At 37.3% G+C, this 12,442-nt stretch overlaps 1 protein-coding gene across 1 annotated transcript in view; it reads right to left on the bottom strand.

Annotated features, from left to right (window-relative positions):
* Nucleotides 1-379: 379 nt before the first annotated feature.
* DAAM2 (dishevelled associated activator of morphogenesis 2) overlaps nucleotides 380-12,442 on the bottom strand; it is a 278,066-nt gene continuing 266,003 nt past the window's right edge. Inside the window, 2 exon segments of the mRNA XM_040430767.1 lie at nucleotides 380-2,560; nucleotides 6,167-6,337. Of these exon segments, the coding sequence (XP_040286701.1) occupies nucleotides 2,345-2,560; nucleotides 6,167-6,337 (387 nt within the window). The 3' untranslated portion in view covers nucleotides 380-2,344.

Raw genomic sequence — 12,442 nt, forward strand, 5'->3', positions numbered from 1 at the left:
AAGCAAAGGTCTTGAAAATGATAAGGCATTGCAGCATAAAGTAAACTGGAAAGTTGTAGAACTTTTCATTATACTCGGATTATAGTTTAATCACTGGCGACATAAAATTCCCATCCCCCTATTTTGTCTTCTACTATCAGCTGCATCATGTGACACGTTGTATCATTTAATGTATCAAAATCGTTGTCTTGGATTAGACAATGTATCAAATCTCCCTCCTATTGGGGGAGGGGGTAATATTGCCTCCTGGTTTGGATTTCTGTCCCCATTCTCATCTAGATGATCACCACTGGTGACTCTCCCACCCCACATCTGGGACAGGATTGCTACTCACCAATCATCTCTCTAGAATGTGGATTAAACGTCTACCCGGGTCACCGTCAATGATGCCTACAGAAAACCTGGTGCCATAAATTTCATTGTGAAGCCACTATTTGTTTCTGGTACGGCTTAGTACTCTCATGGCGTGTCCTATGACGTATAGAAGCAGCTACAAAATTTAATCTGCGGCTCCAGATATTTTCCATCTTCAGACACTTCCCTTTTATATGTCGACAACTCAGTAAAAAAGGAAACTTACAACAAAACCAGTCATCATGCCACATAGATATATATTATTGCCGCAGAAGGTACCAGGGTCCTCAGGAACACTCCAGGATAAGTGCTTCATTTCTACAGAAGTGACTTGGGTCGTGGAGACTGGAGGACCACCATGCCACTTTTCATTGGGGAAGCCTATGAGAAGTCTTGATATAGAGAGCGTTGTACCAGACATGATAAGAAGATACAGCTTTGGGATGCAGTAGACCCACAACTACGACCAGCGGTAGGCAGAATACATGTGCAAATTATCCACTGATAACCCAAGACAAAAGGTCTCCATTCCTGCATGGTCCAACCTCAAAATAGTAACCATTGTTTCATCTCCCCAGTAGACCCAAGTCTTCGATACATCCAAGGTTAACTGTAAAGTTGACATGCGCCATGGTTCTTCTTGCCACATGTGGTCCAAGACATCTCAAAAAGATTTTCACCAAGATGAGACAAAAATTTTAGAAGGCTGTACCAACTCTCAAGTAGATCCAAGTCTACCGTCACATGATGAAGAAAGTGTTGAAGACAAGACATCTCCATTGGTGTGCATTTGCTTGAGAACATTTAGATGTTATACGTTTCTATTCACTGATTGAGGGTTTGTTCCATAAATAATATTTGCGTGTTGTGAGGTTCTTCCTGCTACACATTGTCCAAGATGTTTCCATTGCTGGTCCATAGATGATTTACAGGGTTACCACCATAAGCTAGAAGACCCACGACCACTGCTCTACATTTCTAAGTTCTTTGCCACCACCAATGGTTCTAGATTCTGGACAGTACACATATGTTCTGCATTCAACCTCATTCTTCCATTGTTGTCCCAAGATTTTGAAACTTGAGGTCAAGTAAAGTCTAACTTTATGACCAAGACCCTAAATCCCATGACTTGTGTCCCTGCCAGTTCTACTCTCATTCCTATAAAAAAAAAAAGTCTACATTTTGATGCGCTAGAACATAACTATTTTTGGCTCTTTCATGTGTCTGACAAAGTATATCTCCCATGTTTTTGGCAGTGATAAGGTTGGGTTCCAGAACCTGATGATGCGCCCTTTTCCCCCCCCTATTTTTCGGTTACGAAATGTTTGTGCTTTTGTTGAGACAGCTGAAACTTTTCAGCGTTCTCGAAGCCAATACTAACCATGGCAACACATGAAAAAGGTAAAAAGTGCACAACATGTTGCAATCGTACAGTGGTTTTGAGATTTTGGAGAAGGTCCTGGAATTACAAAGAGTACGTTTGTGCGAGGTCCCGTACATGACCGTAGAGTAGAAGGGGGGCTCTGATACTATTACTTGCAGCTGAAATGTTACTGTTAAATCTAAAAAGAAAATTTAAGAATTTTTACTTTAAATTCCGTACCTGGAATTTTCTATTTACATCTATTATTGGCCACAGAAAATGTTCCCATCGTCGTCTATCTGTGGGTGTAATGTTTTTGGAGAGCTTGAAGCCTTAGGGTAGATACTGTACAAAATACCAAAGATTTAGACAGTGCAAAAATAATTAAAATATTTGGCACTTGTAAAGCGTGACTGCGGCACGTTCTCCTGCAGGTCTCATAGACATGGACCTGGTCCACTGCGTTTTTCCACTGAGGCACTTTGAAGAGCTTGATGCTCAAGCTATGGTGGGAATGATCTTGGTCACACAGAGGTGAAGTTCTTTAGTTCCGCAGGGCAGTTTCCGGTGACCTTGACTCATCTCCCACGCACTATGGTCCACGCTGCAACGTCTCTATGTCTGATCCTAATAACTTAGCTTCGTCACTGCCCTCTCTCTGCTAGTGTCCAGAATTTGGTTACCGGAACGTTTCCGGTTCCTCTTAAGTTTGGATATGTCCTTATCAAAAACTTCCCCCGATCTTAATGCTGACACCAGATCATCAAACTCGCCGCCTTCTTCCGATATACTGCCGGCTTTGGCCTTCTTAAGTCGCCGCTCCTTCTCACGTTGCTCCTTAAGCTAGAAGAAAAGAAAATGGAAAAATTCTAGAAATATTCAGACCTAAGTAACAGGTGAAATATCCAACCAGAAGACTGAACATAATAATAAGATGGATGTCATATTGTCTCTATCCTGGAAGGAGATTTATCCGCTGTTTAGATATGAGAGAGATGGAGAGATAGGCAATAGATAGATACAGATAAAGTAGCAGCACACCACTAGAGGCGCTAATAAGATACAAACGGTGTCGTGTGAGGACAGGGAGACGCAGGACCGCTATACTGACTGTTAGACACTGGAGAAGCTCTTAGCGCATATCGTTGATCAGAAATACGTAGGGTCCATCTACCGATCGACAAGGTGTCTTCTAACAGACGGGACCTTCTCTAACACTGACTATGTTAAAGGAGCATCCGCCTATTGTGATAAGCACCAGGCAGGTGGGCGGCAGTGCAAGGGTCACACAGGAAGACTATTCCCCTATACATATAATCAAAGAACGAACCAGCACCTCCAGGGTTAATTGCAGGTGCGATCAACAATATGCGCTAAGAGCCTCTACTGTGTCTAACAGTCAGTATAGCGGCCCTGCGTCTCCCTGTCCTCACACCGCCACCGTCTACTTGTGTCTTATTAGCGCTTCTAGTGGTTATCTGTAGGTGTATGGCTGGATATCATGGCAGCTTGCGTCTGCGATTAACCCTGGAGGTGCTGGTGCGTTCTTTGATTAGATAGATAGATATGAGATAGATAATAGATAGATATGAGATAGATAGATAGATAGATAGATAGATAATAGATAGATAGATAGATAGATAGATAATAGATAATAGATAGATAACAGATAGATAGATAGATAGATAATAGATAGATAGGAGATAGATAGATAGATAATAGATAGATAATAGATAGATAGATAGATAGATAGATAGATAGATAGATAGATAGATAATAGATAGATAGATAGATAATAGATAGATAATAGATAGATAGATAGATAGATAGATAGATAGATAATAGATAGATAGATAGATAGATAGATAGATAGATAGATAGATAGATAATAGATAGATAGATAGATAGATAGATAATAGATAGATAATAGATAGATAATAGATAGAAGATAGATAGATAGATAATAGATAATAGATAGATAACAGATAGATAGATAGATAATAGATAGATAGGAGATAGATAGATAGATAATAGATAGATAGATAGATAGATAGATAGGAGATAGATAGATAATAGATAGAAGATAGATAGATAGATAATAGATAATAGATAGATAGGAGATAGATAGATAGATAATAGATAGATAGATAGATAGATAGATAGATAGATAGGAGATAGATAGGAGATAGATAGATAGATAATAGATAGATAGATAGATAGATAGATAGATAGATAGATAGATAGATAGATAGATAGGAGATAGATAGATAATAGATAGATAGATAGATAGATAGATAATAGATAGGAGATAGATAGATAATAGATAGATAGATAGATAGATAATAGATAGATAGATGATAGATAGATAGATAGATAGATAGATAGATAGATAATAGATAGATAGATAATAGATAGATAGATGATAGATAGATAGATAGATAGATAGATAGATAGATAGATAATAGATAGATAGATAGATAGATAGATAGATAGATAGATAGATAGATAGATAATAGATAGATAATAGATAGATAGATAATAGATAGATAGATAATAGATAGGAGATAGATAGATAATAGATAGATAGATAATAGATAGATAATATATAGATAATAGATAGATAATAGATAGATAGATAGATAATAGATAGATAACAGATAGATAGATAGATAGATAGATAGATAGATAGGAGATAGATAGATAATAGATAGATAGATAGATAGATAATAGATAGATAACAGATAGATAGATAATAGATAGATAGATAATAGATAGATAGATAGGAGATAGATAATAGATAGATAGATAGATAGATAGATAGATAGATAATAGATAGATAGATAGATGATAGATAGATAGATAGATAGATAGATAATAGATAGATAGATAGATAGATAGATAGATAGATAGATAGATAGATAGATAATAGATAGATAGATAATAGATAGATAATAGATAGATAATAGATAGATAGATAGATGATAGATAGATAGATAGATAATAGATAGATAGATAATAGATAGATAGATAATAGATAGATAGATAGATAATAGATAGATAATAGATAGATAGATAATAGATAGATAGGAGATAGATAGATAGATAGATAGATAATAGATAGATAGATAATAGATAGATAATAGATAGATAGATAGATAGATAGATAGATAGATAGATAGATAGATAGATAGATAATAGATAGATAGATAGATAGATAGATAGATAGATAATAGATAGATAGATAATAGATAGATAGGAGATAGATACAGGTGAAACTCGAAAAATTAGAATATTGTGCAAAAGTTCATTTATTTCAGTAATAAACTTAAAATTATAACTTTGTGAAAAGGTTGAATATTCTCGGCTCAAAATGTCACCCTCTAGTCATTAATCCGTACCCCCTGAGCAAAGGGGACCTGAGATTGAGACTTTGGGGTTTCATAAACTGTAATCATCCAAATGATAACAAATAAAGGCTTGAAATATCTCACTTTGCCTGTAACGAGTCTCATATGTTAGTTTTACCTTATAAGTTGCATTACTGAAATAAATGAACTTTGCACAATATTCTAATTTTTAGAGTTTCACCTGGAGATAAATAGATAGATAGATATGAGAGAGAGATAGATAGATAGATAATAGGTATGATATAGATAGATAGATAGATAGATAGATATATAGATAGATAGATAGATAGATAGATAGATAGATAGATAATAGATAGGAGATAGATAGGAGATAGATAATAGATAGATAGATAGATAGATAATAGATAGATAGGAGATAGATAGATAGATAGATAATAGATAGATAGGAGATAGATAGATAATAGATAGATAGATAGATAGATAGATAGATAATAGATAGATAGATAGGAGATAGATAGAAAGATAGATAGATAGATAATAGATAGATAGATAGATAGATAGATAGATAGATAGATAGATAGATAGATAGATAGATAGGGCCACAGTGCAGCTACTATGGTCCTATGTAGAGAGGGGCCACAGTGCAGCTACTATGGTCCTATGTAGAGAGGGGCCACAGTGCAGCTACTATGGGTCCCATTGGTCTCATCACTTATTAGATTGGGTACAATACAGGACCCCCTCTCCATGTTCAGCCAAATAGTGAAAGGGGTATAGATATGACCCAAAGGTCAGACAGTGCGGGGCCCCATTCCAGGAGTAACTATCGGGCACCGCGGACAACTGTCGCTATCCTGAGTGACGCAATATCACCAGATCTTATTCCTACCAACATCTGGGGATCTCCAGGTCTACACAAAGGACCATAGACAATGTGAGAGCGGCCAGAAAGGGAGCTGTGCCAATCAGCTACAGCGCCCCTGCAGGTGATGCAAAGGATTACGGCTCTATGCACCTCCAGACTTTATTGAGCATTAGGCAGACTTATAAATGGACGCCCCTCTGAGAAGCGCATCCTTACCATGGCTTCCATCCGAGCCCTTCGTTCTTCCTCCTCCTTCTTCTTTCTCATATTCTCCAGATCTTGCTTGGCCTCAGAAAATGACTGCAGAAAAGTATCAAAGATGCCAAAAAACTCATCCGGCTGCATTTTACCCTCCGATTCTCCAAAATGTTTCATTGCTTTGGCGAACTGAGAGAAAAGAAAGAATAGAAACAGTCAGAAAGACGATGATGTCATCGAACTCTACAATCAAGTGTATGGACTCTCTAGTAACATCCAAAGATGCTTTCAATTCCTAGTGTTTAGGATTGTGCTAGAAGACAAATGTGAATACAGCTCTGCAAGGTTCAGCGCCTGTAAAGAGCATCCCCTGGTGAACTGCACTGTGGTAGAGAAAACAAATGTACCGTACAGCAATATGACACTGGACAGAAGAAAAACGCTCATCATTCGATATCGTCAGCGCAAATCTAACTGCAGCTTTGGATGTGACTAGAGACATAACCCAACTCGAATCTCTCCTATTATATCAGGTTAAATACAAAGCAATATCTAAAGAGATGACTCCAATATGTAGAAAAAAAGAAAGAAAACTAGGCCATGACCGACGGGTGTCCGACCGCAGCGCTGGGTTCATGTCTGAGGTCTCATCACTGATTTCTGACGCTGTCGGCAGCGATTCTACAACGACCTCGTCCACAGTAAACACTTCACTGAAATCTAAACCTGAGGATCTGTGATCAGCAGTGTTTATAATGGCAACTACAAAGCAGAAACTGAGGAGCCAGAAAATATAAAACCGTCCTGTATCCACCAGAGAGAACTGCACAAATAAGAAACAGCATCGCAGTCCTTATATTACTACACAGTACTGTACAGGGGCAGTATTATAGCAGTTATATTCTTGTACATAGGAGCAGTATTATAGTAGTTATATTCCTGTACATAGGAGCAGTATTATAGTAGTTATATTCTTGTACATAGGAGCAGTATTATAGTAGTTATATTCTTGTACATAGGAGCAGTATTATAGTAGTAATATTCTTGTACATAGGAGCAGTATTATAGTAGTTATATTCTTGTACATAGGAGGCAGTATTATAGTAGTTACATTCTTGTACATAGGAGCAGTATTATAGTAGTTATAGTCTTGTACATAGGAGGCAGTATTATAGTAGTTGTATTCTTGTACATAGGAGCAGTATTATAGTAGTTATATTCTTGTACATAGGAGCAGTATTATAGTAGTTATATTCCTGTACATAGGTGGCAGTATTATAGTAGTTATATTCTTGTACATAGGAGCAGTATTATAGTAGATATATTCTTGTACATAGGAGCATTATAATAGTAGTTATATTCTTGTACATAGGAGGCAGTATTATAGTAGTTATATTCTTGTACATAGGAGCAGTATTATAGTAGTTATATTCTTGTACATAGGAGCAGTATTATAGTAGTTATATTCCTGTACATAGGTGGCAGTATTATAGTAGTTATATTCTTGTACATAGGAGGCAGTATTATAGTAGTTATATTCTTGTACATAGGAGCAGTATTATAGTAGTTATATTCTTGTACATAGGAGCAGTATTATAATAGTTATATTCTTGTACATAGGAGCAGTATTATAGTAGTTATATTCTTGTACATAGGAGGCAGTATTATAGTAGTTATATTCTTGTACATAGGAGCAGTATTATAGTAGTTATATTCTTGTACATAGGAGCAGTATTATAGTAGTTATATTCTTGTACATAGGAGCAGTATTATAGTAGTTATATTCTTGTACATAGGAGCAGTATTATAGTAGTTATATTCCTGTACATAGGTGGCAGTATTATAGTAGTTATATTCTTGTACATAGGAGGCAGTATTATAGTAGTTATATTCTTGTACATAGGAGCAGTATTATAGTATATTATTGTACGTAGGAGGCAGTATTATAGTAGTTATATTCTTGTACATAGGAGCAGTATTATAGTAGTTATATTCTTGTACATAGGAGCAGTATTATAGTAGTTATATTCTTGTACATAGGAGGCAGTATTATAGTAGTTATATTCTTGTACATAGGAGCAGTATTATAGTAGTTATATTCCTGTACATAGGTGGCAGTATTATAGTAGTTATATTCTTGTACATAGGAGGCAGTATTATAGTAGTTATATTCTTGTACATAGGAGCAGTATTATAGTAGTTATATTCTTGTACATAGGAGCAGTATTATAATAGTTATATTCTTGTACATAGGAGCAGTATTATAGTAGTTATATTCTTGTACATAGGAGGCAGTATTATAGTAGTTATATTCTTGTACATAGGAGCAGTATTATAGTAGTTATATTCTTGTACATAGGAGCAGTATTATAGTAGTTATATTCTTGTACATAGGAGCAGTATTATAGTAGTTATATTCTTGTACATAGGAGCAGTATTATAGTAGTTATATTCCTGTACATAGGTGGCAGTATTATAGTAGTTATATTCTTGTACATAGGAGGCAGTATTATAGTAGTTATATTCTTGTACATAGGAGCAGTATTATAGTAGTTATATTCTTGTACATAGGAGGCAGTATTATAGTAGTTATATTCTTGTACATAGGAGCAGTATTATAGTATATTATTGTACGTAGGAGGCAGTATTATAGTAGTTATATTCTTGTACATAGGAGCAGTATTATAGTAGTTATATTCTTGTACATAGGACGCAGTATTATAGTAGTTATATTCTTGTACATAGGAGCAGTATTATAGTAGTTATATTCTTGTACATAGGAGCAGTATTATAGTAGTTATATTCTTGTACATAGGAGCAGTATTATAGTAGCTATATTCTTGTACATAGGAGCAGTATTATAGTAGTTATATTCTTGTACATAGGAGGCAGGATTATAGTAGTTATATTCTTGTACATAGGAGCAGTATTATAGTAGTTATATTCTTGTACATAGGAGCAGTATTATAGTAGTTATATTCTTATACATAGGAGCAGTATTATAGTAGTTATATTCTTGTACATAGAAGCAGTATTATAGTAGTTATATCCTTGTACATAGGAAGTAGTATTATAGTAGTTATATCCCTGTACATAGGAGCAGTATTATAGTAGTTATATTCTTGTACATAGGAGGCAGTATTATAGTAGTTATATTCTTGTACATAGGAGCAGTATTATAGTAGTTATATTCTTGTACATAGGAGGCAGTATTATAGTAGTTATATTCTTGTACATAGGAGGCAGTATTACAGTACTTATATTCTTGTACATAGGAGGCAGTATTATAGTAGTTGTATTCTTGTACATAGGAGCAGTATTATAGTAGTTATATTCTTGTACATAGGAGGCAGTATTATAGTAGTTATATTCTTGTACATAGGAGGCAGTATTATAGTAGTTATATTCTTGTACATAGGAGCAGTATTATAGTAGTTATATTCTTGTACATAGGAGGCAGTATTATAGTAGTTATATTCTTGTACATAGGAGGCAGTATTATAGTAGTTATATTCTTGTACATAGGAGCAGTATTATATTATAAAAGAGATATATAAGTATTATTCAGATTGTACAGTAGGATATGTTTTCGCTCTTTATTTGCAGTACTGAGTATAGATTCTTTATTATAAACGTTATAAACTTCCTTGTTCTCATTTTTTTTTTTTTTTGTGTTTTATAATCCTGATTACATTAAATCAGTTTTTTTCATTAGTGATGACCTGGAAACAATTTCATTTCCAGGCCTGCCACTATGACATTGTCGCGTCTACCCTTCTGTGCGGTAATGGATATATATATCTGAGCTGTATAGATCTGTATAAAATCATCCCAAATATCAAAAATAAAGGAAATAAAGTGACAGGCTGTGTCCCGGATTCTTAATATTTTGTTGTCTCACTTCTTCCAAGTTATATTTGGCTCAAACTCTTTATTTCTTTAGAAAACAGATCAGTAGCCGAGTGATGGCCGAGCTGACCGGGCACCTGGCGGCAGAGGACTACATCACACCTCAGTCAGCTGCTTCCTGATTGGCTGATGAATAATTCCACAGCCCCCTGATTGGCTCCAGTGAGTTCTGTAAAGAAGTTTTACTAGCCGCCTGCTTCCTGATTGGCTGCTCAGGACTTTCCGTGCAGACACAATGTTATTTATGGGAAGGATCTGAATTTCTCTGCTAAAAATATCAAAGTTTATTGGTCCGAGCTCCACTTACTGGGAACACCCAGCACGGATCTTAAAGGGAACCTGTCAATGGAAATGCTCCTTTTAATTTCCCCGTCTCAAATATGCCAAACCCCCCCCCCCCCCACCCCTTTAAAACAGCTAATTCGCAGATTAAAGGAAAATGCAGATCATATGCAAGTGAGCCCCCAATGCCAGTCAACAGCAGGAGAACAGTAGTATCTACGTAGTTCTCCTTCTGTTTCCCATATTTTCCACTTTTGAGGGGAGGGGGAAGTCAACTGAACCTCCTAATTTATCTCACTCCTTAAAGGGCCAGTCACCTTCTACAGCAGCAGTCTATCATATTACAGCAACGTTATAAGAAGAAATTATATGAGCCACGCATGTGATCTAAATGTCTTTAATAGCTCTGAGCTCCGGAGATAAGTGACATAAAGTAGTGGTCAAAGCAGGGAGCAATTTGCCCTTCCTGCCATTCACCTCTTTAAAAGATGCTACAGTCAGCCCATCCGTCAGAATAAAATGGCTGATAACAGGGAGCAATAGACTGTATTCTCCTGTCCTACAGTCATCCTCCCCTGAAATGGCTGATAACAGGGGGCAATAGACTGTATTCTCCTGTCCTACAGTCATCCTCTCCCCTGAAATGGCTGATAACAGGGGGCAATAGACTGTATTCTCCTGTCCTACAGTCGTCCTCTCCCCTGAAATGGCTGATAACAGGGGGCAATAGACTGTATTCTCCTGTCCTACAGTCGTCCTCTCCCCTGAAATGGCTGATAACAGGGGGCAATAGATTGTATTCTCCTGTCCTACAGTCATCCTCTCCCCTGAAATGGCTGATAACAGGGGGCAATAGACTGTATTCTCCTGTCCTACAGTCATCCTCTCCCCTGAAATGGCTGATAACAGGGGGCAATAGACTGTATTCTCCTGTCCTACAGTCATCCTCTCCCCTGAAATGGCTGATAACAGGGAGCAATAGACTGTATTCTCCTGTCCTACAGTCATCCTCTCCCCTGAAATGGCTGATAACAGGAGGCAATAGACTGTATTCTCCTGTCCTACAGTCAATATCTCCACTGAAATGGCTGATAACAGGAGCAATAGACTGTATTCTCCTGTCCTACAGTCATCCTCTCCCCTGAAATGGCTGATAACAGGGAGCAATAGACTGTATTCTCCTGTCCTACAGTCATCCTCTCCCCTGAAATGGCTGATAACAGGGAGCAATAGACTGTATTCTCCTGTCCTACAGTCATCCTCTCCCCTGAAATGGCTGATAACAGGGGGCAATAGACTGTATTCTCCTGTCCTACAGTCATCCTCTCCCCTGAAATGGCTGATAACAGGGGGCAATAGACTGTATTCTCCTGTCCTACAGTCATCCTCTCCCCTGAAATGGCTGATAACAGGGAGCAATAGACTGTATTCTCCTGTCCTACAGTCATCCTCTCCCCTGAAATGTCTGATAACAGGGGGCAATAGACTGTATTCTCCTGTCCTACAGTCATCCTCTCCTCTGAAATGGCTGATAACAGGGGGCAATAGACTGTATTCTCCTGTCCTACAGTCATCCTCTCCTCTGAAATGGCTGATAACAGGGGGCAATAGACTGTATTCTCCTGTCCTACAGTCATCCTCTCCTCTGAAATGGCTGATAACAGGGAGCAATAGACTGTATTCTCCTGTCCTACAGTCATCCTCTCCCCTGAAATGGCTGATAACAGGTAGCAATAGACTGTATTCTCCTGTCCTACAGTCATCCCCTCCCCTGAAATGGCTGATAACAGGGAGCAATAGTCTGTATTCTCCTGTCCTACAGTCATCCTCTCCCCTGAAATGTCTGATAACAGGGAGCAATAGACTGTATTCTCCTGTCCTACAGTCATCCTCCCCTGAAATGGCTGATAACAGGGGGCAATAGACTGTATTCTCCTGTCCTACAGTCATCCTCTCCCCTGAAATGGCTGATAACAGGGAGCAATAGACTGTATTCTCCTGTCCTACAGTCGTCCTCTCCCCTGAAATGGCTGATAACAGGGGGCAATAGACTGTATTCTCCTGTCCTACAGTCAATATCTCCACTGAAATGGCTGATAACAG

Source organism: Bufo bufo, chromosome 4, assembly GCF_905171765.1.
Source record: "Bufo bufo chromosome 4, aBufBuf1.1, whole genome shotgun sequence".
NCBI classification, from domain to species: Eukaryota; Metazoa; Chordata; class Amphibia; order Anura; family Bufonidae; genus Bufo; species Bufo bufo.